This window comes from Myotis daubentonii, chromosome X, assembly GCF_963259705.1.
Source record: "Myotis daubentonii chromosome X, mMyoDau2.1, whole genome shotgun sequence".
NCBI lineage: Eukaryota > Metazoa > Chordata > Mammalia > Chiroptera > Vespertilionidae > Myotis > Myotis daubentonii.
In genome coordinates, this window is record NC_081861.1 from 136326292 (window position 1) to 136353816 (window position 27525).

General features: G+C 43.9%; 1 protein-coding gene across 6 annotated transcripts in view; it reads left to right on the forward strand.

Annotated features, from left to right (window-relative positions):
- The window catches only part of ARHGAP6 (Rho GTPase activating protein 6), a 517050-nt gene extending 491438 nt beyond the window's left edge, over positions 1-25612 (forward strand). For all 6 annotated transcript variants that reach the window (XM_059680028.1, XM_059680029.1, XM_059680030.1 and 3 more), the window contains 4 exons: positions 895-992; positions 15655-15926; positions 20305-20385; positions 23515-25612. In XM_059680028.1, the coding sequence (XP_059536011.1) occupies positions 895-992; positions 15655-15926; positions 20305-20385; positions 23515-24311 (1248 nt within the window). In that variant the 3' untranslated portion in view covers positions 24312-25612. The remainder of the gene's footprint in view (positions 1-894; positions 993-15654; positions 15927-20304; positions 20386-23514) is intronic.
- Positions 25613-27525: the final 1913 nt, after the last annotated feature.

Here is a 27525-nt window from a genome sequence, read left to right on the forward strand (position 1 = left end):
TTGCAAATATCAAAAAATGTCTATATGTGACACAGCACCAGAGTTAAATTAGGGCTTTTCAAAATGCTGACACGCCGAGCTCAAAAGGTTCGCCATCACTGATCTAAAGAAATCTAGTGAAGGCCTTATCAGATAATGAAGCAAGAAATGTAACTGTTCATGGGTGAGGATGCAAGAAAGGCGTGAAGACAGGCCTGAATAATAAAATGGCATGCGCAGACGTAGTAGTCTGCATTTTTTCAGTGTTTACTATCTGCCAGGTACTGTTCGAAGTCCTCAACATATAATAAGTCATTAAATCTCCACAGCAACTGTTGGTGGTGCCTACTATTAGTATCTCCATTTTGCAGGTGAGGAAACAGAAATGTAGGAAGGTTATGTACCTGGCTGAAGGTCCCACAGTTAGCAAGTGGAACTAGGACTCAAACACAAGCAGTCTGGCTCAAGGACCTGTCTGGAGCTGATTACATGTTCCAGAACTGCCCTAGACAGTTGTCATTTATGCCTATTCATAAATATAAATATGAACCCTAGAAAGCGTCCCCACTTGGACAATAAATTACGAACACCATGTCTCTTAACTACAGTCTTTTTCTGATTCAAAGCCAAGAAAAATCTAGTCTGAACAACAGAGGTAGCCAAGTGATCAGACTGTCTCTCCAGTCATCAGTGAAGTGACAATTTGGACTCAATATGACTATTTGGTAATCATCCAGTTTGCCCTAAGAATTCAACTAGCTGTCGGGGTTGGCGTCGACTTGGTTTTAACCAACCAGTCATTCTGTTCTCTTACACTCTTAAGGCTCTGTTTTCTGCTCTAATGGAGCTGCCAGTGGCATGGCTGGCCTCTTTCTGGAATGGTTTTATTGATGCCTCAACATTCGGCCCCTCCAGGTTCCCCCGGATCTGCAGAACGAGGTGCTGGTCAGCCTGCTGCAGACCGACCCGGACGTGGTGGACTATTTGCTCAGAAGAAAGGCCTCCCAGTCCTCGTGAGTATGCCAGTTCCTCCAGCCGCTTGGCGATTTCTCTTTCCATTTCGGAAGAGTTAGAAAAGTTTACATAGCCCTGACTGGTTTGGCTCAGTGGAGAGAGTGTCGGCCTGTGGACTCAAGGGTCCCAGGTTCGAATCCGGTCAGGGGCATGTACCTTGGTTGCGGGCACATCCCCAGTAGGGGGTGTGCAGGAGGCAGCTGATCGCTGTTTCTCTCTCATCGACGTTTCTAACTCTCTATCCCTCTCCCTTCCTCTCCGTAAAAAATCAATAACATATATTTTTTTAAAAAAAGAAAAGCTTACATAACCACGCAGGGTGATTTGAAGTGGCATTTTGGCAACTGGCACAGCTGATCAGCCCACCTCAGTAGACACTGCTTCAGCCCCACCGATCCACTTATTGCATAGGGACTGCTTGACAGGATTTTTTTCATTTTCATGTTTGGCTTTTTGTAGTCCCTTGACGTCCTTTGGACTGTGTTTAACAGCAAAAAAAAAAAAAGCACTAAGTCCCTGGCAAGAAGCTCCAGGGGCTGACTAGGAGGCACATTAGTGATTCTCCTTGCAGAATTCTGATAACTGTTCTTAGGGGCCCGTCCTGCTGAGCCTGCCTGCGTCTGACATGTGTAATTTACCAGCACGAGTGACGCATCGCCAAACCGCCAGACAGGCCCCAGCCCAGGCCCAGGTGCCATTTGAAATTACAGTAGGCACCGTCTTGACTCCCCCGCCCTCTCTAGCTGGCATCCTTTGGATAAAAATACACGCTGGTCTCCACGTGCCCCGTAGTTGCAATGGGTCAAATGCAAGCCGTGCTGTGGGCTGCTGTGCCACCATTTTTGCCCCAAACCAGGAGCACTGGAATTTTACATTAGTCAGATTTTCTGATTCACTGAAACCATTTGCTACTGAGGCAGAGGATATGGGGGTATTGAGCACTTGTCAAATCCAGTTAAGGGGTAATAGTGCATCCATTACCAGGAGCGATGTTGCCACCATGACCCCCAGCCTTACATTTGTGACAGAAAAAGTTGTTGCCCTAGCCCAGTGGTCAGCAAACTGTGGCTCGAGAGCCACATGCGGCTCTTTGGCCCCTTGAGTGTGGCTCTTCCACAAAATACCACGTGCGGGCGCGCATGTACAGTGCGACTGAAACTTCGTGGCCCATGCGCAGAAGTCGGTATTTTGTGGAAGAGCCACACTCAAGGGGCCAAAGAGCCGCATGTGGCTCGCGAGCCGCAGTTTGCCAACCACTGCCCTAGCCAGTTTGGATCAGTGGATAGAGCGTCAACCTGCGGACCAAAGGGTCCCGGGTTTGATTCCGGTCAAGGGCACGTACCTCGGTTGCAGGCTCCTCCCCAGTCTGGGCCCTGGTCAGGCGTGCAGGAGGCAACCAGCGGATGTGTTTCTCTCACATCGGTGTTTCTCTGTGGCTTTCCCTCCTTTCCACTCGCTCTAAAAAATCAATGGAAAAATATCCTCGGATGAGGAATAACAAAAAAGGAAAAGTTGTTGTTAATCTCTCATGAAAGTATCATTTATGTTGTGCTTTTAGTCTACGAAACTTCAACAATTCTATAACACATTTTCCCCAATGTTTTATCATCTCTGAGGTTGAGATTCACCCTGTAATCAATGGCATGTCCTAATTTAATTCATAGCATTTTTTCTTTCTTAAATGTATATAAAATAATGGTATGTCCCTGTGCGGCTCTTTGGCCCCTTGAGTGTGGCTCTTCCTAAGCCTTAGGAGCACCCTAATGAAGTTAATAACCATGTACCTACCTATATAGTTTAAGTTTAAAAAATTTGGCTCTCCAAAGAAATTTCAGTCGTTGTGCTGTTGATATTTGGTTCTGTTGACTAATGAGTTTGCCGACCACTGGTATAACCTATTCAATGATATCTTAGAAACATCAACACATGTGAAAGTGTCCCTTTATGCTGACGCCAAATGTGATGTGTTAATTTTCCTTTAAAACTACTTCATATACAAAAATATTATATTCTTGAGAGAAATTTGGTGAAAAGGAATTCTGCGCTGCTCAGACCTCCTTCGTTCCTGGGTCATTACACTAATAGCTCTGCTAAATCCAGCTGCCTGTCTCCTGCAGAGCCGGGAGCAGTTTTAATTGGCTCATCCTTTCAAGTGCACTTTTGAAAAGCCGTCTCCATGCTGATCATTATCAGGCCTGTGGTGGAAGGAAGACATTCTGCCCAATTCAAGGCCCAAGAGGTGCGAGCGAATGAAAGCGCCCTCCAATTACACAAATTGGCTGGCCTTTCATGGTCTTGCTTTCACATCAGAGAATTAGGTTCACTTAAAAATTTCCTAGAATCGGAACTGTCATCCAGGTAGAAGTTCTCATTTGAAAGATCACATGGCTTTTCTTCACAGTGTAACTCGCATCACCAGAATTTTAATGAACTCGCTTGCTTCCCTTCTCTGCGCCAGAGAACATATCGGAGGGCACGTCTACTTGCGAATCGCTCTTTAAGCTGCATTTGTAACATTTCGCGGCTACTCTGCGGGGGCAGCTAGAAAACACACCTAAAACAACCCCTGGTTTTGACTCGCCAATTTTCTGTTGTTATATGGCATCAGACTTTGAAGGATGGTTGATAAGTAGTTATTTTTATGTGTTTTTCGAGTATGTTCTTTGCATAGAAATGCCAGGAAATGAACCTTTTATTCTTTACTCTAGCGTCTTCTTTTCGCTATCCCTGTGAAAATGGGAATTGTAAGGTCTGGGCAGGCTGACCCTAGAGCATCGGTTCTCAACCTGTGGGTCGTGACCCCTTTGGGGGGGGTCGAATGACCCTTTCACAGGGGTCGCCTAAGACCATCGGAAAACACATCTAGAATGACATATTGTTTTTGTGATGAATCACTATGCTTTCATGATGTTCCATTTGTCACAATGAAATTGGGGGTCACCACAACATGAGGAGCTGTATGAAAGGGTCGCAGCCTTAGGAAGGTTGAGAACCACTGGTCTAGAGCAAGATCTTAGGTGAGTGTCAGGCTCCAGGGAAAAGGGGAGCTCGCGGAGCTCTGTGCTTGGCAGAGGCTGGCATTATCCCACAGGAAACATGGAGAAGCCTCAGTAAGGAGGACAAGAGTGTTTTTCTCTTCCACGTACAGACCAAGACACAGCCCAGAAAGTTGATAATGATGGCATAAATGGAAAATGCATAAATTAATAAATAGACATTTCTATTTAATGGCCTTTTGAGGCTTGAGAGCCGGATACCTCGAGCTGCAGGTAGTCTGTTCCTGCCTTACATGCGAGCTTCTCAGACTTTCCTGCGCATCCAGGTCAGCAGGGATCTTGTTAAAATGCTCTTTCTGAACCCGTAGGTGTGGGGGAGGGAGTCTGAGAATCTGGTTTCTCGAAAGCTCCCAGGTGATGCTGTGATCCACACTTTGAGCAGCAAAAGCTGCAAACATCAAGACGTGTTCTGGACTTCAGGAGCTCACAGACTTGTAAAGGGTGTCCCAAAATTCACGCAAGATTTGAATTTGGCGTGAGCACTCAAAACAACAACAACAAAATAAAAGCCTAATTTTACTTGGTTTATTGAATCAGATTCTAATATCTGTTGCCCTTTGATGTCAATCCCTTCAATTTGATAAGCATCACCAAGTACCAATGCTGGCCCAGGAGCAGGGACAATGAAGACCAATGAAGACCACGGCTTTGCGTCTGTGCCAGCAAAGCCGTGGAGGCCATTTACCCGATGTGCTATTCCATGCATAACCCTATACTGTATACTTTATGAATCAATAACAAATTTACAATTTTTAATTATAAACCTGTGTTTTCTATCAAAATTACTTCTTGCGTGAATTTTGGGACACCTCTTAGAAGGAGGCCAACAAGGGTCAAAATAATAGGAGGAGTGTGATTAAAGATGGCACGGAGTACAAAACGAGATGTGCTGGGCCAGTGGGGCTCAGACTTGCCTGCCCAATCGGAACCACCCGGGAGCTTGAAGAACAAGTCCTCCCGGGCACCACCCTTAGAGATTCTGACTCGTTTGTTCTGGAGAGAAGTGTGGACATGGGGATTTTAAAAAACTCCCCAGGTGGTTCTATTGAGCAGCCAGGGGTGCGAATCTCTGGCTTAGATCCACTGCAATAGACACGACATAGTTCCTGTCACAGGGGGTGAATTTTGACATTGAAAGGGGTCTTTGGGTTGTCAAAGGAAGGGAACCAATACTCCACACCATAAATCCACGATAATGATAGACTGCAGTGGTAACGAATGGTAGTGACCCAGCTGCCAGATGGTGCTGGCTACCTTGGTATGTCCATTATCCGTCAATAGCACAGCCCTGAATGGAATAACATGCTTCTGACAAGCTTTGGATGCAGAGCCAGAGGGCCTGAGTTCAAGTTTTTGTTCCACTGCTATTAGCTGTGTGGTCTTAGATGAATAAATTCATCTCTCTTTCTTTCTCAGTTTCCTCATCTGTAAACTACAGCTAAAACCTTTATAGAGTTGTGCTATTAGAATAGTATATGTTTTTAGTTTCTTAGTTTTTTATTTTTTTTGTTTAAATATATTTCTTTATTGATTTCAGAGAGGAAGGGAGAAGGAGAGAGAGATAGAAACATCAATGATCGCTTCTCGGCCTTTTGGCTAAGATCAAGTGTAGAAACATCAATGATGAGAGAGTCATTGATCAACTGCCTCCTGCATGTCCCCTACAGGGGATCGAGCCCACAACCCAGGCATGTGCCCTTGACTGGAATCGAACCCCAGGACCTTTCAGTCCACAGGCTGATGCTCTGTCCACTGAGCCAAACCAGCTAGGGCAGTATATGTTTTCAAATAAATGCTACTGATTACTATCATGTCACTTCAAGTTTCACCATTTTCTTCATGTACAACTACTTACCAAAGACGTGGGCATCACTAGATTTTACCTTGCTACCCAGCAGATAGCCACCTATGAAGGCAATATGGCATAAGAGAGACTCCATCCACGTTGTGTGCAGTGTCTAGAGGCAGCCCACCGCCCTAGCTATTTTGGCTCAACGAATAGAGCGTTGGCCTGCGCACTGAAGGGTCCCGGGTTCGATTCAGGTCCCTTTGTTGCTGTTTTTTTTCTTGAAGCTTCTGTTCTTTGCCACCAGTTCACATATACCTAAAAAAAGGCTTCAGATTCCTGTGCCCCACGTGAGAACTGCACAAGATTTGGAGTGGAAAAGTAACTTTTCAAAAGAGTGTAGAACCAAGAAAAAGAACAGATTTATTACAACTTCTGTCTTGACAGATCAAACACTCGGTGGTGCTTGGGAAGTTCCTGTTTTGTTTTGGTGGGAGTTTTTCTCTTCTTTATGCAACAATAGAATTGGCGGAGTGAAAGGAGGATTCATTATTTTTCTCCTGCTTGTCTGCTTACATTTTTGGCGTTGACTGAAACATAATGCCAAAGGGAGAAAAGACATTTCTATTACTAACAATGAAGACTTTAGGTTTTTAAATTGCTTGTCTGGTATATTCATTAGAATGATATGCTCTTTTCTTCAAAGATACTTAAACTAAAAGCCCCTCCTTGGATTTAGGGATGTAAGGAAATGGGGAATGATAACGGAAGGTTATCAGAGGACAGGGTACGTGGAATACAGGCATTTGCAACAGAACAAGGTGTCATATCTGAGCTGGGACCAGGGTGAGCAAAGGGAGGCAGGCACTCACCAAGGTGCAAAATTTAAGGGTATGCTAAAAAACTCACTCACCAGATAAACAATATTGAGCCCTGGCCAGTGTGGCTCAGTGACTAGAGCATCGGCCTGCAGACCGAAGGGTCCTGAGTTCTATTCTCGGTCAAGGGCACATGCCTGTGTTGCGGGCTCAATCCCCAGTAGGGGGTGTGCAGGAGGCAGCTGATCAATGATTCTCTCTCATCATTGATGTTTCTCTCCCTTTCCCTTCCTCTCTGAAATCAATACAAAAATAAAAAGATAAACAATATTGAAATATAATATTTTTAAATCAAAGTTAATGCCAAATATCTCTGATGAACAAAATATCAAAAAAATTTAAGACTAGTGCCAGGCCAAGCTAATACTGGAGCCTGAAGCAAAAGGTACCCTGGCTTAAATGAAAATAAGTCATCAATAATGTCTTATGAATATACTTCTTTGTTTATTTTATTTTCAACTGAGAGAGTTGCTCTATGTGAAAATTTCTCTGGACCAAGTACCAATCTTAAATAATTTTTAATTAAGTTAACCCAAATTAAAATAATGATAAGATTTTGTTTGGGCATATATAAAGCTTTTAAACTTAATATAATATTGTAACTTGTGCCTACTTTTTTATTTTCAACTGTTTTAATGTTCTGGGAAATATTCATCATTAAAAATTAAATAAAAACATATATACCTCTACAGTATACAGGGCTGAGTAGAGCATTTTCCCTACTGTATACTGGAAACAAAATCAAAATAAAACAAATTGAACTGCATTTTACATTTCATTGTATTTAATTCAGTTAGCAGCCTTCACAGAGTTTTAACTGAAATTGCCCCTCCCCCCCCTCCAACATAGCAAAACCAGTGACCAGCCAATCAGGACCAGGGGTGAAGACCCATAGTTGGCTTAAAGGATAAAATTTCAGAACTGGAAAGTAATTTTTTTGTTGAGTTAGATGTTTCTCCTATTGAATAATAACTATCTTTATGATATGGAGGAATATTAGGCCTTCTCATAATTTAAAGGCAACACATGTAAATTATCAAATAAATATTTACTTTAATCTTTCAGTGATTGTCATTCAAAAGGTCTTCTTTCACAAAACCATGGGTGTTCAAAGATGGAGTATAATTTCCGTTTTCCTTTTACTAGGATTTGTAAAGATCAAAACAGTTCTCAGGAAATTTTCAGAGACAAGAAATTGGGCTTTACCAGTAGAGCAATGAATCTTATTGACGGGCAGTAGGTGGTAACGTCAACTGTCATGTTCCATTCATTGGAAATTATGAAGCATAAAACACACACACACACACACACACACACACACACACACACACACACACCACACACTCCATTCCAGAAAGCCTTTTTATCCAATTAGAGGAATAGAGAATCCCATGATGGAAAATTCCAAAAAAGTATAAATGTATCGTCTGTGGAAAGGCAATTTAACATGGAAGGAGAGAATTTATCATGTCACCTCTTTCTTCCAGCACCTGTGCTTCACAGCTCCTTTACAGACTAGCAAAATATCTATTGGGAGATGTTTTATGAGGCATAATAGAAATGAAATGAATAAAGTCATCATTGTTTTCTCTTTACCTCTCATCAATTCTTCCATGTGCCAGGACTGTTAGGAAGGACTTAATAAAGGGTGTCCAAAAATTCACGCAAGAAGTAATTTTGATAGAAAACACAGGTTTATAATTAAAAATTGTAAAGTTTTTATTGATTCATAAAGTATACAGTCTAGGGTTATGTATGGAATAGCACATCGGGTCAATGGCCTCCACAGCTTTGCTGGCACAGACGCAAAGCCGTGGTCTTCATTGGTCTTCACTGTCCCTGCTCCTGGGCCAGCATTGGTACTTGGTCATGCTTATCAAATTGAAGGGATTGACATCAAAGGGCAAGAGATATTAGAATCTGATTCAATATGCCAAGTAAAATTAGGCTTTTACTTTTTGTTGTTGTTGTGAGTGCTCACGCCAAATTCAAATCTTGCGTGAATTTTGGGACACCCTTTACAAGCTAGAAATGAGTGGAGCAATTTCACCAAAGCCCTGGTAAGTTCTAATGCCAGGGAGCTACTTTCATCTCCCAGTAGGGAGTTTGGATCCATGTCTGCTTCTCCTCGGGGCAGGCTGCCTTTGTCCCTAGGATTCTGCATAAGGGATGCTTTGCAGAACTGAGTTTGATTCATGGGAAAATCCCCCATCAATCCAGAGCTGCTGTGCCAGTGGATTCCTTTCCCAGTACCATTCATAGCGTCTGAGATGGTTCTGTGCTTTGCTTCCAACAGACTGAGGTTTATCAGTTGAGCCAAGAATGAAGCCAACGCACGTTTGCAATCTCCACGGATGTTTCTCACTGGCGTAGCTCCTCCAGGAGCTGGGTCAGCCACATCCGGTGATTGAACCGGAGTTTTCCATTTATCCACAGAACGAGTTCTGTGCCTCCAGCTGCAGGGCAGGCCTGCCCACAGTGCCCTGCCGGTGTGTTTACACCCTGACATGGAGGGACCAGCTAAGGGTGAGAAAGCGATTCACTCTCCATGTCCATCTCATGCTTCGTGGATTAGCTGAGAGTAGCCATGCATGCTGCGGGTGATCCTGGGCTTGGCAGGTGTCATGAGGAATCCATCCATTCATGGGAGCAAGCCCATGTCAACGGGCAACCCATCCACCAGATTTCCAACCTCAAACCCATCACACCCCAAGACATACAATGAGGCCACTGTCTTTTAAACTATTCTCATCTAGTGAATCACTGGTTAGGGTCAATATTTTATGTAAATTAATACATGAATATTTTATTGCCTTCACTTGGAGCACTGAAGTTCAAATTGTCTTCATGGAGTGGAATCCTCTTAGAGGCAAATCCTGGAGAAGACATTGGTGGCTGCTTATCTTATGTTTTCAGAGATCCCCAAACGGAAGTCCTAGACTTTTCTTCCAATAGATTTAATGCTAAAGCAATGAAATGACACGAAAATTTCTTAAAACTCTGAGCTGCCTATGTTGTAGGGAGAATCCTGAGGTGTGAATAAAATAGTTTTCATTGGTGGGCTCTCATGTGGAGAGACAGGTCTTGGATTAGGGGTTCTTAGGCAACTATGGCCACCATCTCACTGACCCCCAGCTGTGGTCACTTTGATGGCTTGACTTAGGAGAATGTACGAGAAGGGCAGAGAAAGGCAGGTTGGCCTCTCCTGTCCCCTTCTCACCTTAACACGTTCTGATCAATAACCAAACTCCATTCAGTGATCTGGATCCTGCTAATGGAGCTCACTGGCCTGGGCACACTCTCCCTCCTTTACTCAGCTGTGGTCCCAATCACCTCAAGGTCAAGACCACTCCATTTACCCCCCTGCCAGCCAGTGCAGAGGTTTGGGCCATTATTTGTGGTGTCTCTCCTGATTTGGCATAGTAGATCCTTGACCCGCGGTCGCATGTATAGCTTGAAGAAGAGAAGGTTGGTTTGGTATCCGAGGTTCTCAAACTTCCCATGCATCAAAATGACCTGGAGAGCTTTTTGCAATAGTTTGCTAGCCCCATGTCCAGACAGTCCCTTTCAGTAGGCAGTTTCATGGCGGGGAGGTGGGGGGGCAACCTGTACAGTCGCACAGGACCCCACACTTAGAAGAAGCCCACATTTGGCTTAATGATCTGCTCTCACCATCGTGAAATTCTTAATTATTTTTTAACTTGGGGCCCTGCCTGTTCATTTTTCACTGGGCCCCATATAGTATAGCCAGTCCTGTCAGTAGGCCTAGAATGGAGCTTGAGAACTTGCATTTCCAACAAGTTTCTTTGCAGAGTCAGCCCAAAAAACAGAGGAAAGGGACAGTGGCTCCACCTCCTCCTCTCTCACCCCGCTTGATAAGATCCGATCATAACCATGCAAATGGAGGAAGAAAGAGTGTCGCAGTTTCTGTTATTTTTGTTCCGATTACTATTATTGTTCTTGTTTTATTTTAACCAAACTGAATGTTCTCATGAAGCATGCTGCCCTTTCAGTCCCCCCAACAATTAATGTGGGTGTGACTTCCCTGTCTGAATGTCCGTCCAAAAACAATTTATTGGAGCGACTTGAAAAAAATATGTAAAGTGGAACAATACTGTGGTAAGTAATTTGAGAAACTGGGGACAGGAAAACAATGGAGTGAGAAGATGAGATTCAGTTTGGGTGTGAAACACACAGACGCAAACCAGAAGCTCCAGGACACCAACTCGAGGGGAGCCCCAATTCCACAGAGCCTTTTAGCACTCATTGCAAAGTCAGATACGTTATTATTACACTAGAGGCCCGGTGCATGAATTCGTGCACAGGTGGGCGCCCTCATTCTGGCTGGCAATGGGGGCCAATCGGGACCATCTTGCCCAGTCCCGATTGGGGTCAGCCAGCCAGAAGGAGGGACCGTGGAAGGTTGGCCACTGACCACATAGTGACTGGTCATTCAGTCGACCAGTTGTAACAATCGCTTAGGCATATATATATCCTATATAATAAAAGGCTAATATGCAAATAGACCAAATGGTGGAACAACCAAACAACCAAACAACCGGTCACTATGAGGTGTGCTGACCACCAGGAGGCACGCACAGAACATGGCAGGCATCGGCCACAGCGGAATGGTGGAGCAGGTGAGCGGGGACGCCAGACCAAGGCGAGGCACTGGTTGCTGTCATTGGGGTGAGCCTCTGGTGGTTACTGAAAATTCTTTGCTCCCCCGCGCCACAGCCCCGCCTGGCACTCACACCTGTTGCTGGCACTGGCCCTGCTCGCACCCACTGCCGACGCCAGAGCTGCCACTCACACCCACTTCCAGTGCCTGGCACCAGCCCCTATCGCTCAGCGCTGTCAGCAGGTGCGAGTGGCGGTTGCTGGCCCCCATCACCTTTCAGGGCTTCTCCACCTCCCCCTGCTCCTGAGAGGCAATCAGGGCAGCAGCCACCATTCGCACCTGCTGTCGGTGCCAGCCCCAATTGCTCTGCACCGTCAGCAGATGCGAGCAGGGCTGGCACCATCAGCATGTGGGAGCCGCAGTGGCGGGAGCGGGGCTACTGGCAGACAGGACTGGGGGCCGCAGTGGGAGGGGCCAAGACCCGCCCCTGTGCCCACCACAGTCTCACAGTTCACAGTTCCTTTCAAGGTGCATGAATTCATGCACTGGGCCCCTAGTGTGTGTGTATATATATATATATATATATATATATATATATATATATATATATGATGAATGGTTCCATAGGGTTCAATAGCCTACTTGTTTGGTAGAAACCCAAATGTCTCTAGTACTGAGACATAAGAGAAACTTCTTACATAGGGTAAGTGTCTTTATGCACATAACCATTGCCTGAATCTGCAAGTTATTTTGTTGACTGTATTTTCTTCTGTATGTTTTATAAGACAGATGAGCAAGACATGAGACAAAACTAGGGGGTTCTCTGTGAGCTAAAATATGACCATTCTAAAGCTTTCCTCCCAATATGAGGGGTCAAAAAGGTATTTGTAGCTCTGATAGTTATTTTGTTTTGGCTAATGAATCGACTTAACTCTCTTTAAAATAAGGCTTTATGTACTCACGATCATTGATATAACGCCATGGCTGATAGAGGAGACATTTTCATTAATGACTACAAAAAATGTTAACTAAACAAAGGAAACAACTGAAATTAATCCAGTAATATGATTTCTAGCCCTAATAAGAACATAGAACCCTGATTCTGAGCTGAGCTCCATGTAGCTACCAGTTCAACACATTCAATTTTTCTCCTTTTCATAGTCAAGTTTCCTCACCCAGAGCTAACCCCATGATAACACACGTGTCCAGCTGTTTCGTTTTGTGTTCCCTCCACTAGAATTAGGGAGACTCCTTTCTCTTTGATTAGATATGGAGAAGAAATCGTTTTCCCCCCACTTCCCAGCAGAAATAGTAAGTACCTTTTAGTTCTCTTTCATTCATAGGAGGCCTAAAGTTTCTGGAAAATCATCCACACTGTTGTTGTCTGGCTCTTTCCCATATGGTTGTTTAAAGAGGTCGTGGCTGGTGTGCCTCAGTGGATAGAGCGTCAGCCTGTAGACCAAAGGGTCCCAGGTTTGATTCCAGTCAAGGGCATGTAACTCAGTTGCAGGCTCCTCCCTGGCCCAGGCCCTGGTCGGAGCATGTACAGGAGACAAGCAATCTATGTGTCTCTCTCACATCGATGTTTCTCTCTGTCTTTCCCTCTCTCCTCCTCTCTCCCTAAAAATCAATGGAAAAATATAATTGGGTGAAGATTAACAAAATAAATAAATAGATAGATAGATAAATAGATAAAAAAAATTTTAAAAAGATTGTTTAAAGAAAGTGTTCAAGCCCCTGGCTGTCTCGGTGACCAGCGACACATGTCACATGCTGCGAGGCCTGTCTCCTGCACGCTAACCCCTGCAGGAAACCCCAGAAGAAGCCAGCCCCCCTGTGAGCACCCTTCCTCCGTGTTGCATGCTCAAAACCATTCGGTGAGGAAAGGGTTACTCGGGCATGTGTATACCTTCAGATCACAAAAGATTTGTTTTGAAACATTAAACCCAAAGAAAGCGAGGACTAGTAAAGAGAAGAAGTGGGGGGATGGGGGGGAAGAGAGAAGGTTCTGGAATTTTTAATCTGTCATCATTTCCCTTCAAGATGTCAGGGCCACTATTTTGAGGAAGGTAGAGAATACAGATGTTCCCAGGTAAGACTGCAAACACTCTTTTCACGCTCCTGACATCCTCCTTTTCCGTTCCCTTCACATTTTCACTGTTATTTTTGTTGCTGTGACAATTCATGCGCATATGAACTGTAATGGATATGCTAATTAGTATGTTTTATATCTATTTGTAAAAAGGACTAGTGCCTTGTAGAGTCACTTGAGATGTAGTTAAATGCAATGGACACCAATGATAGTCAGATATTTATCTTTTCAGCCATTTTATACATGCCACTGTTGTCACCAGTAGCATCATCCTCATTATCATCACTGTCACAGGAAGGATGGACATACTTACACTAAGTGTTTCGCTGGGGGAAGAGAAGTTGTCTATGAAGCCTTAATAAACCTCATGTAAAGTCTCAATCATAGTTTTATCTGAATTATTTTTAATTCAGGATATTGAGGAAATTAAAAGTTATCTACCAGTTTTTCTTACTTAATAGATAGTGAGCATCAGACGTTATTTGTTTTACACAAACACACACACACAAAAAAAACATACACTCTTATATACTGGATTATGTAAAATCTGAACAGCCTCAGGAACCCTATGGGGAATTCATATTTCAGTTGCTACCACAAACAGAATAAGCCCTTAACACAGCACTAAGATCTGAGCCTCTTTTTCATCAACAGCCAGGAATGATTGAGTGATTAGAATATCATTTGACTGAATGGTATCCCATGGCCAGAAAATCACTATAATATCAAAATAATGACAAAATATTCTCCACAATCAGTTTGTTGCTATTACCGTAATAAGATAAAAGATTAATTTAAAATTATAAATATTCAGTTAAATGGATGTCTTAAATTCAAGATAATTGATGGTTGCTACATGTACTTTTAACAAGTGAAATGCTATATTTTAAAGCTATCAAATGTGAATCCCAAATGTCTTAGCCCTGGACAGTTTGGCTCAGTGGATAGTGTTGGCCCGTGGACTGAAGGGTCCTGGGTTCAATTCCAGTCAAGGGCACGTACCTCGGATACAGGACCCATCCCTGCCCTGGCCGGGGCATTGCAGAAAACAACCAATCGATGTGTTTCTCTCACGTCGATGTTTCTCTCTTTGTGTCTCCCCCCCTCCTTTTCACTCTCTCTAAAAATCAATGGAAAAATATCCTCAGGTGAGGATTAACAAAAAATAAAAATAAAAGAATAAATGTCTTAAAGGCCTTGAATATATTCTGTCAAATTCAGCCTATTTCTAAATTTCTTATTTCGTTATTATTTTAATCAAATATGCAGAATCTTCTGATTTGCCTGTGTTCGTGAGCACACACTCCCACACATATAGTCATAAATATGGTTGATGGATCACAATAATGACATTTCAGCCTTTTGCTCTTTTTCACTCCTTATAATCAATGCCCAGTAGTGACCATTTGGCACATATACAGTCCTCCCCAGAGTTTGCCCCTGACTCAATTCCCTCTTCAGACATTTCTGTCTTTGGAAAGCCTTTCTTCAAATCATATTTCCAACAGGATGTCGGTCCCTTTTAAAATTCTCCAACGAGTACATTTTGTTCACCTTACCGCAAACAGAATCATCTTTTCTTTTTGACAAGAGGTTTCTGTTTCTTCTGATATTTTAATCTTTTTTTCACCCTTTTCATCATTGGTTGAGCAATCTTCCGTAAGTGTTTAGACCAGCGGTTCTCAACCTGTGGGTCGCGACCCCTTTGGGGGTGGAACGACCCTTTTACAGGGGTCGCCTAAGACCATCAGAAAACACATCTAGAATTACATATTGTTTTTGTGATGAATCACTATGCTTTAATGATGTTCAATTTGTCACCATGAAATTGGGGGTCACTACAACATGAGGAACTGTATTAAGGGGTCGTGGCACTAGGAAGGTTGAGAACCACTGGTTTAGACTATAACTTTGAAATGAAAGCCAGCGAGACCAACAGGCATTTCAGCAAGGCACATTGGACAAGACAGGGATCCACCCCTCATCCTCCCCCTGCCTTCACCTTGGCATCTCCAGTAACATCTGTTGAGTTGTACTGCCCTCTGCTGGCCATTTCATGGAAACGCTTTCACCGTATGGATGTAGAATCCTGCCCTGAGGTCTCCTTTGGTTCGTTTCAGCCTGTGTACATGCATTCCCCTCCTGTCATGTGTGTAACGGTCACATTGTGGGAATCTGTCGCCGATTGTCAGCATCCTCACACGCCTGTCCTTGTCTCCCTGTGCCAGAAGCCCTGACGACATGCTGCGGTCGGAAGTTTCCTTTTCGATGGGAGGCAGGCACTCATCCACAGACTCCAACAAGGCCTCCAGCGGAGACCTGTCCCCTTATGACAACAACTCCCCCGTGCTGTCCGAGCGCTCCCTGCTGGCTATGCAAGAGAACACGGCCCCGGGGGGCTCGGAGAAGCTGTACAGAGGACCAGAGCAGTACATGCTGGTGGGCCACCTTCCATCATTGAAGTCAAGGGAGAGTTCTCCTGGACCACGGCTTGGAAAAGGTAACGGGGCCTGTGATTGCACGTGGCGTGGGCCCTTCGGACCCTCTCTCCCTCCTTCCTAGGTTTCTGTTTCTGCAATTCAGAGAGCTTTTATTTATTTTTTAAATATATTTTATTGATTTTTTACAGAGAGGAAGGGAGAGGGACAGAGAGTTAGAAACATCGATGAGAGAGAAACATCGATCAGCTGCCTTCTGCACACTCCTACTGGGGATGTGCCCGCAACCAAGGTACATGCCCTTGACCAGAATCGAACCTGGGACCCTTGAGTCCGCAGGCTGATGCTCAATCCACTGAGCCAAACCGGTTAGGGCTCAGAGCTTTTACTGAGTATGGCTGAAGATGTTCTCCAGGAAGAGGAAGGCGTGGTGAGCCTAGTCATCTCTTGGAGCAGTGGTTCTCAACCTTCCTAAGGCCGCGACCCTTGAATACAGTTCCTCATGTTGTGGTGACCCCAACCATAAAATTATTTTCGTGGCTACTTCATAACTGTCATGTTGCTACTGTTTTGAATCGCCATGGAACTATCTGATATGCAGGATGTATTTTCATGGTTACAAATTGAACATAATGAACGCATAGTGATGAATCACAAAAACAATATGTGATTATATATGTGTTTTCCGATGGTCTTAGGCGACCCCCAAAGGGGTCGCGACCCACAGGTTGAGAACCGCTGTCTTGGAGGGTCTGGGAAGCAGCCTCCTGTCCAGAGAGCGATATTCCCAGCTGACTCTTTTCCTTCCAGCATCCCAGGAACTCCGTGTGTCCTAGAGTTTGGGTGCATATTTGCGAAGTCTAAGATGTCATCCAATTATTGCCGTTACTCTTCTAAAGAGAACAAACTGAACCTACTATATAACAAGACATCGTGTTCCAGAAAGAACATAATGTTAATCTCCAGGGAGATCAACATTTTTAGGCAAAATAAGGGTTTCATGGTCAAATACATTGGGGAATGGCTGGATTAACCAAGTTAATGGTGTCTCTATTGTACAATTTCTCAAAGTCTTAAAAGCATTAATGGTCACCATTGGATAGCTGCATTGGGAGGGAGCGTGTGGTTTGCAGCTTTTCCCACATGTATTTGGCCACTGGATGTTTGCTTGTTCTTTCCCTCCATAGAGGAATTCCTTGGGGCCGGGACTTAGCAGGACACTCATCTATAATAATAAAAGCATAATATGCTAATTAGACTGGACGACCTTCCAGACAAAGCCGGGGCTGTGAGGGCCAAGCCCCTTGCACGAATTTTGTGCATGGGGCCTCTAGTTAAGTAATAATTAGAAGACACAGTACAAATTTTTGCTACTTTATCGTAAATTTATCATTTAACCCAAAGAGTCACTCTGAAAGGATTCTGTGTGCATGTTTTTAAATCATAGCATCTTTATTTTATTTTACAAATATTCCTGTCAAAATAACTTTAAAAATGAATAACAAGCCGAAACTGGTTTGGCTCAGTGGATAGAGCGTCGGCCTGTGGACTGGAGGGTCCCGGGTTCGCTTCCGGTCAGGGGCATGTGCCTGGGTTGCGGGCACATCCCCAGTGGGAGATGTGCAGGAGGCAGCTGATCAATGTTTCTCTCTCATCGATGTATCTAACTATCTCTCTCCCTTCCTCTCTGTAAAAAATCAATAAAATATATTTTTTAAAAAATGAATAACAAAAGCAGTAACCCATGTTTCCATCAGGCATTAAATTTATTTTCCAAATGTGAAACTTTATTTTCCTAGTCCTTGTTCATATGCATACATAATGGTATATATTTTTTTCATAGTATGGCTACTTTTTAAAAAAAATTTTATTGATTTCCAAGAGATAGGGAAAGGGAGAGAGAGAAACATCAATGATGAGAGAGAATTATGGATCGACTGCCTCTTTGATGTAATAGTTGATATCTAAGTTTTGCCCTTTTAAATTAGTGGCAGGTTTCCTATATATAATATTCTCTGAAGCAACAACTGAAAGGACGATCGGAAGAGAACTTTGCTGTCAGGAGAGGCGAGGCATACTCGGGTTTCTAAACACAGTAGGAAAGCTTGATTCTGTCCTCCCAGCGTCAGTGTCTTTGCCCCTTAGTTCAGTGGTTCTCAACCTTGGCTGCACATTAGAATCACCTGGGAATCTCTTTCAAATCCTGATTTCTGGGCCTCATCCTCCGGAAATTCTGTTTCTTTGTTACTCATGTTGTGGCCCCACCCCATCACAAAGGAACAGACTTTCCGGAGGATGAGGCCCAGAAATCAGGATTTGAAAAAGATTCCCAGGTGATTCTCATGTGCAGCCAAGGTTGAGAGCCACTGCCTTAGTTGTTTAGCATGTAGGCCAGTGATGGTGAACCTATGACACGCGTGTCAGAGGTGACACGCGAACTCATTTTTTTGGTTGATTTTTCTTTGTTAGATGGCATTTAAATATATAAAATAAATATCAAAAATATGTCTTTGTTTGACTATGGTTGCAAAGATCAAAAAATTTCTATATGTGACACAGTACCAAAGTTAAGTTAGGGCTTTTCAAAATGCTGACACGCCGAGCTCAAAAGGTTCCCCATCACTGATGTAGGTGAAGATCCACATGGGCTCTGACTCATTTGCAGGTGGACTAAGGCCCGCATTAGCTCTTTTCATCCATGTACTATCTTGGCAAACTCTAACACTGTGCTTCTCAATGGTGCCCCCGGGAGACATGTGACGATGTCAGGAGGCATTTTTCAGGGTCACACTTGGCATCTGGTGGGTAGAGGTCCGGGTGGCTGCTCGGACACATCCTGTCTCATCTGTAGCTTGCTCCCCGGAAATAATTTCACCCCGAGGGAACTAGAAGCACATAGTGTTGGCATCCAATGACAAGAGCACTGGGTTTGGATGACCTGCTCTGCCACTTTCAACATGCAACACCTTAAGTGAGTGATAGAGTTTTTCAGAGTCCCATTTCCTCCTCCTGGGAAAACTAAGACAGCCCGGCCGGTGTGGCTCAGTAGTTGAGCCCCGACCTATAAACCAGGGCACATGCCCAGGTTGCGGGCTCAATTCCCAGTAGGGGCATGCAGGAGGCAGCCGATCCATGATTCTCTCTCATCATTGATGTTTCTCTCTCTCTCTCTCTCTCTCTCTCTCTCCCTTCCTCTCTGAAATCAACATAGATATACTAAGACAGATAGCAGAGTTACTTCATAAGTTTAATTAGCTAATCCATATAAAGTTCTTAACAAAAAACTTGGCATGTGATAACCATTCGGTAATACTTTCTTTATAAATAAATTATTGTTGAAAGTTTTACATATGTCTTTTTCCCCCATTGACCTCTCACGCCTGCTCCTGCCCCCAGCTTTAAAGTTTGGGGTTCAGTGAGAGAATACATGTGAACTGCAGAACACACGTAAGCACCCAGTAGACATTTGCTTCTAGAAATTATCATTATGATCATATCACAGGGCTGTAGTGAGGATTCTATGAGATGGTAAGAAGACATAAAATAGCGCCTTCATCAGTAAATATTTATGGGCAGACTAAGAGGATGTATGAATGAATACATGCAGGGATGAATCTGTTGACACCAATAGCGGAGTATTCCTGAGGGTAATACTAGATATAGGAACTATAACTGCTGTTCCTCTATCTCTCTGTTAATGTGGCTGGAGCTCTTGCCACTCATCATCATTGTATTCCCTTCGTATCGCTGCTATAATGAATGACCACAAACTTAGTGACTTAAAACTACACACAGCTTTATCTTAGATAGGGTGTCCCAAAATTCCCGCAAGATTTCCAATTCAATTCAATTGCAAATCTTGCGGGAATTTTGGGACAGCCTATAGTTCTGGATGTCAGAAGTCTACAACAGGTCAGCAGCGCTGCATTCCTTCTGGGGACCCCAGGGAAGATCTGCTGCCTTGCCTCCTCCAGCTTCTAAAGGCGGCCTGCATTCTTTGGCTCCTGGCCCCTTCCTCCATTTTTAAAGCCATCAACATATCATCTTCTCTCCTGCCTCCCTTTTATAAGGATCCTTGTGATGACATTGGGCCCACCCAGATCAGCCCAGACCCTCTCCTGATCTCAAGATCCATAACAATCATGCCTGCAAAGTCCCCTTTGAATATAACATCCTTACAGGTTCTGGGGTCCTGTCACAGGCATCTTTGGGGGGGCCCTTATTCTGTCTACCACAACCATAATATAGAAAGAGCCTTTTTGTAAATCCCAAATGGAATTCGCCTGAAAAAGGGCAGGTCTGCCTCATATTCTGTTTTGTGTCCATCACAGTCTCAAATACAGTACTTTGCACAGAAGTGATGTGCATTGATTGGTGTATTGATTTTTGCTCCTCAGTTTTCCTTGTGAATTACATACCTTTGAATACATTTTTTCCTAGATATGTCTGAGGAACCTTTCAATATCTGGGGAACTTGGCATTCAACATTGAAGAGTGGATCCAAAGACCCAGGAATGACAGGTGAACTATTATTTTTTAAAATGTTTATCGCATTTGCTTTGAAAATTAATGCTCTTTCATCTTTGCCTTGTTATCATAGTACATGCTTGTCAAAAATTATTTGCAGCCCTAACCGGTTTGGCTCAGTGGATAGAGCGTCGGCCTGCGGTCTGAAAGGTCCCAGGTTCGATTCCGGTCAAGGGCATGTACCTGGGTTGCGGGCACATCCCCAGTAGGGGGTGTGCAGGAGGCAGCTGATCGATGTTTCTCTCTCATCGATGTTTCTAGCTCTCTATCCCTCTCCCTTCCTCTCTGTAAAAAATCAATAAAATATATATAAAAAATTATTTGCGAAATGCTGAAAATAGGGGGATAGGATAAAGCTGCCCTTAGCCTTTCCACCCAAATATGTCAATCTCTGACTAGATTTCATGTCATTTCCCTTGCAAGAGTTTGTGAACATGGCTAAAATCATTCTGTCTCTGCAACTCTACATTATTTAACTTCCATTTCCCGGTTGTCCTCCATGATTATTGGGAAGGGCCACTGCGTACTTCAGAGTGCAGAGTCATCGCTAACCACCCAATGCCTGGACAACAGGGTTGTTTCCATTTTGTTGTTGTTCTTGCAATAAATTAATGCTGTCAGGGACTCCTTTTGTGTACACTTTTTAAATGTTTTTATTAATTTTTTAAAAAATTCCTTATTGTTGAAAGCTTTACATATGTCTTTTTCCTCCATTGACCTCTCCCGCCTGCTCCTGCCCCAGTTTTTATTGATTTTTAGAGTGAGAGGAAGGGAGAGAGAGAGAGAAACATCACAGAGGGAGAATCATGGACGGCTGCCTCCTGCACGCCCCCTACTGGGGATCGAGCCGGCAACCCGGGCATGGGCCCTGACCGGGAGTTGAACCGTGACCTCATGGTTAATGGATCGTCACTGAACCCCCGAGACACACTGTCTGGGCTTGTGTACATTCTTGCATTTGAAATTATTGTTGGGGTCACAAAATTTTGGGAAGAAAGTTATAAATTCAGATTAGGAAAGTGAATCACAAATCACAGATCTGAGAGGTACACAGTCACTTCATGTTCCCTGTTGGGCGCGTGAGTTTGTTCTCTGGGAGCTGCAGGTGGCCGCCCTGTCTGTGCCTCTTTAACCTTATCAGCATGACAAGTCATTGGCTTTGCATTTTTGCCAACTTAACAAAATGGCATTGCTTTTTTAAAAAATGTATTGGGGTGACATTGGTTAATAACATTATATAGGTTTCAGGTGTTCAATTCTAGGATACATCACCTGTATATTGTATTGTGTGTTCACGACTCAAAATCTTAGTTTTCCTCTGTCATCATATATTTCACCTTCTTTACTCTCTTCATCCTCCCCTTACCCCCCACCCTCTCTGGTAACCACCATACTGTTGTCTGTGTCCATTCATTTATTTATTTGTTGCCTTCTGTTTTATATCCCACAAATGAGTGAGATCATGTGGTTCTTGTCCTTATCCGTTGGACTTATTTCGCTTAACATGGTACTCTCAGGATCCATCCATGCTATCGCAGATGGCAGTATTTCATCCTTATAATGGTTGAGGGGTATTCCATTGTCTTCTTTTCATTTGCATTTCTTTCTCATCAGCATTTTTCGGTCTTTCTATTAATTTACTGAATTTTCCTCCATTGAGTTATCATTTATGTCATTGGCTATTTATGTGTGCTAATGTTTTAAAAATTGATTCTTATGAACTCTTCCTCTAATAAAGATGTTAACCCTTTGTCTGTATTGTTTGCCACTGATATTATGCCTTGCGTTTTTTCTCACTTTGGATATCTGGAATGTTCTTAGGTTTCACATAATTAAGTCTATCAGTATCTCTTTTTGTGAATTTTTTACAAAATTAATCGTTACTAAGCATTGGATAGTCATCTATATGCCTTTCACTTTCATAGTATTTCATTCTTTTACCTTAATTCTTTAATCCATATGAAGTATATGTTAGTTTATAGCATTAAGTGTGTAAACTGTTTTTATTAAATATATTTTATTGATTTTTAGAGAAAGAGGAAGGGAGAGGGAGAGATAGAAACTTCGATGAGATGAGAAACATTGATCGGCTACCTCCTGCATGCCCCCTACTGGGGATCTAGCCTGCAACCCAGGGATGTGGGTTGACCGTGAATTGAACTGTGACCTCTTGGTTCCTGGGTCGATGCCCAACCACTGAGCCACACCAGCTGGGCCAAATGAGTGTTTTAGATTCGATTCATTTATTCCTGCAGCTTTTATTAATATGATAGAAACATGAAAACATTATTTATGTCTCCTTTGGATTGCAAATTGCACTGAGCAGGAAGGGAGCAGAGAAGTAAGTGTTCCCAGCCAGGTTGCGGGGGCCTTTTCTGAAATGTCAATTAGCGACGAGGACTGTTGAATCTCATGTGCTAGCTAACCTGTCAGAGTCTAGGCATCTATATTTGGAGCTGCTACAGCAATTGTGTCCATAATCAAAAAGTGTAGCCCTAGCTGGTTTGGTTCAGTGGATAGAGCGTCGGCCTGCGGACCAAAGGGTTCGATTCCTGTCAAGGGCACATGCCTCGTATGCAGATCCCCGGCCCTGGTCAGGGTCGGTGCAGGAGGCAACCAATCAGTGTGAGTCTCTCACATTGATGTTTCTCTCTGTCTCTTCCTCTCCCTTCCGCTCCCTAAAAATCATTGGAAAAATATCCTGGGGTGAGGATTAACAACAACAAAAAAGTGTCTTTTTTTTTTTTTTTTTTACTAGGAAGTCTTTTACTTCGCCCAGGCTGTGGTTGGCAAACTGCGGCTTGTGAGCCACATGCGGCTCTTTGGCCCCTTGAGTGTGGCTCTTCCTAAGCCGTAGGAGTACCCTAATTAAGTTAATAACCATGTACCCACCTATATAGTTTAAGTTTAAAAAATTTGGCTCTCCAAAGACATTTCAATCGTTGTACTGTTGCTATTTGGCTCTGTTGGCTAATGAGTTTGCCGACCACTGAGTCCCAGCGGCACCTGAGAATGCCCTGTGCTTTTTCAGTCCTCGGAGCTGGCAGGGAAGGAAGTCCCAGGGCATCTGAACCGAGATTCTCGACACTAATTCCATGTCTTGCCCTTCTCTCTGGCTTCCAGGTTCCTATGGAGACATTTTTGAAAGCAGCTCCCTCCGACCTGGGCCGTGCTCCCTTTCTCAAGGGAACCTGTCCTCACATTGGCCCCGGTGGCAGGGGAGCCCCACAGAACTGGACAGTGGCCCGCAGGCCATCCGAAGGACTCAGACCACGGCCACCATCCCGGAGTGCCGGGCCCACCCTCCCGTATCCCGTGTGTGCAGCACGCCCCACATCCAGGGCGGCGGCAGGAGGTGGGAGCTGGCCACGCCCATATCGGAGCTGGCCACGCCCATATCGGAGCTGGCCACGCCCAGGTTTGAGCTGGCCACGCCCAGGCTGGAGCTGGCCACGCCCAGGCTGGAGCTGGCCACGCCCAGGCCGGAGCTGGCCACGCCCAGGTCGGAGCAGTATTTGACTCTGAGCAGCATGGAAGACCTCGCCGAGAGCGACCTGAACGTGGCCTGGCTGCCGAGCCGCGCCAAGCCTTTGCACCAGAGACCTCGGGAGAGGGCGAGGCCCGACTGCAGGCCGCCGCCTCCTTATCCCGGGCCCGGGAAGCAAGCGGCGGCCCACCAGCCCGCAGAGCCCCCCCTGTGGAGGCGCCAGAGGCCAGAAGAAGCTTCAGGATCGCCCTGGGAGGAGGGAAGCCCAGCAGCCCAGCCCAAACTGAGCAGCGCCTGCTCCGGTCCCGCCAGCGATCAGAACAGTAAGGGCCTGGGGGAACCCAGCTGGCTCGATTGGCAGAGAGATCGGTGCCAGATCTGGGAGCTCTTGTCCGCAGACAACCCCGATGCCCTCCCGGAAACACTGGTATGAGCCCACACCCAGCTTCGGTCCTCACGCCCCAACAGCCTTCTTCCACTCCGGAAGGAAAAGAGTTGGTGTTGGTCAATTGGACATTTCCTTACTTTTTCTTTTTTTACACTTCAAAAAAAAAATAACACAAGGGAAACCCAGTTCACTTAAAGATAGAGAGCACTAACACCCTCACCATTTATAATAAGATTCTATTGCATAGCCAGCCTTAGGGAAATACAAAATCATAAACGGATGGCAGTCTCTAATATATAAACTGCTCACATTGGCTCTAAGATAAAACTCTTGCTTTGGTATAGCTTCATTGTATTTATGTGTCTTCAGTTTTGACTATTGTATATTCTGTAACGGATTATGTATGATAATCATATATGATATATTCACAGAAAACAAAAGGAACATTTTTTAAATCACTTCACTTATACTAAGCAAGGAGATTCTATAGAATGTTCTAGAATATGCACAAGCGGGTTTCTGTGCTTTTGCCATAGCTTTTAAAGAGGGACAGTCCTTCCTTCAATGCCTAAGAGAAACACTAACAAAACAAAGTAAAAGAGAGTATGAGAAGCCATATTTTTATATAGTAGAGAGATACAAAAAATATAGTCACTGAATGATTTTTCATATGGAATATATTTTAAGGAAATATTAGATTTGATATGTTATGGAATATATTTTTGGAATCTGTTTAGAAAGGATTCAGTTTATCAAACAGGAGAAAGGCCGTGCCTAACAAAGAAAGAATAATTAAGAAATCATCCTTCCCATTTTAGGTCAAATTCAATTTCATATAGACCACATATAATATATATTTATAATGTGTAACGTTTATGTATTTTTCAAAACTACAAACTGGAATCTGACTATAAAGTGATTAGAGTATTCAAATTAGAGAACATGGTTTTTCCTTTTGCCCCATAATCAGTATTAACCAAATTATATGCAATGCTTTAAAAGTAAATAATATTGGGAAAAAGACTACAGCTTTGTATTTACATTGTACCAAAGGCTGAGGAAATGTTTTCTTCAGTAATTTTGTGTGTATTGTAAAATGCTCCTTCCGTACTTCATTCTGTGTAGTACCTTTGAAGTTTTTCAACTGCAAAACTATTTTTGACCAGCAGGTGGCGATTCACTTCAGTATTTTATGAGATTTTTTTCACTTCATAATGTGTATCATAGAAAAATGATTTTTTTTTTTATAAAACATGCTACTCTTAACTTTCATGTTGCCAATGACATTTTCAGTGGTGTTTGTTAAAATTCTGTCTTGTGCCATGAGTAATAAAAAGTTAAGTGAAGGCTTTGTTCTGGTTGTTAAATTCAATGAATGAACTCATGTCCTATTCCATACATACACCCCACACTCCACAAGTACAAATGTATTAAAAATGCCAATACTGCCCTGACCGGTTTGGCTCAGCGGATAGAGCGTCGGCCTGCGGACTGAAGGGTCCCGGGTTTGATTCCGGTCAAGGGCATGTACTGTGGTTGTGGGCACATCCCCAGTGGGGGGGGGGGTGCAGGAGGCAGCTGATCGATGTTTCTCTCTCATCGATGTTTCTAACTCTCTATCCCTCTCCCTTCCTCTCTGTAAAAAATCAATAAAATATATTTTAAAATGCCAGTCCTATACATATACAGCTAAGGAGCTAGTAACTATGCTGGCTTGGGGACATTAACCAGTGACACTAATATACTTCGAAATTTATAATTATTTGTTTCAAGTGAAATTGATTGCCACACAATTGAAATTCAGTTGTCAATGAGGAGGTGGTTTGCTACAGGATGGGAACTCGGGTTTCTTACCTTCTCGACAAGTATTACCCAGCACGATCCCTGTAAGTTCCATCTCCTATGGGCCTTAGTCAGTGATGGCGAACCTATGACACGCGTGTCACAGGTGCCACGCGAACTCATTTTTTGGGTTGATTTTTCTTTGTTAAATGGCATTTAAATATATAAAATAAATATCAAAAATAGAAGTCTTTGTTTACTATGGTTGCAAAGATCAAAACATTTCTATATGTGACACGGCACCAGAGTTAAGTTAGGGTTTTTCAAAATGCTGACATGCCGAGCTCAAAAGGGTCGCCATCACTGCTAGATGCTTAATTTGTTTCAGGACTGTAATGAAGTCCAGAAGTGGTATCTCATTTTCTTTCCTGGGGAATGACTATGCTATCTTCAGGCTGAGCCCCCGGTCCGGCACCTCCGCTGCTGGCTGGGACACAGGCCCGAAGAACTTGGCTGCCGGCCTCCTGCTCTTCCTGGCCACCCACAGGCAGCCAAACGTTGTCAACAAGACCGAGACAAACACTGCTTGGTTATGAATTGCAGGTTGCTCTTCTGTGGCACTTACTCTCATCCTGTCCTACTCCTGCTGACCCTGTGTTTTCTTGGCTTTGAATTTGACAATGATGTGGCCAGTTCTTTCCCTCCATTCTAGACCGGACTGCCTGATATACGGGGTCCTCTTCCTGCCAGGTTCTTGCCCTAATAGTACTGTTTTTGAAAATTTCCAGACCAAATGGCACCAAGGGTGTCTGCGTCACAAAAGGTCACAAAATGTCTGTTCGTCTGTTGATAGTCAGATCTAAAATAGCCAATCCAGAAAACAGGGCTCAGAATATTTATCAATAATTCAATTGTGTGCGTGCGTGCGTAATGAAGACTATTTACTTCCCTTTCTCTTTTATTTATTTTTTACAGAGGGGAAGGGAGAGGGATAGAGGGCCAGAAACATCGATGAGAGAGAAACATCTATCAGCTGCCTCCTGCACACCCCCCACTGGGGATGTGCCCGCAACCAAGGTACATGCCCCTGACCGGAATTGAACCCGGGACCCTTCAGTCCGCAGGCCGACGCTCTATCCACTGAGCCAAACCGGGTAGGGCAGTGGTGGCCATATCTTTAGCTTCATAAGTGACAGCTAGTTCATAGCTGCCTTTATCCCATGAAAAATAAGCTGTTTTAAAGCACACACACGAGACGCAAGGACCTGAGTGGAAACTGAAGTCATTTCTCGCACCTTGTAGATTCTTTAATACCTGATAAGAAAATAAAACTTCAGCTCTTTCAGGTTGGACGAACCATTTCACAGGCTGTTCGAGTCCCTCATTCCTGTGAGCAAAGAGATCCTACAAGGCAAGGCGCTGCATCTAGGAGTCCTTAACCCCTGCTTTTGTGTCGCTGGCAGTGGGCCTGACCGGT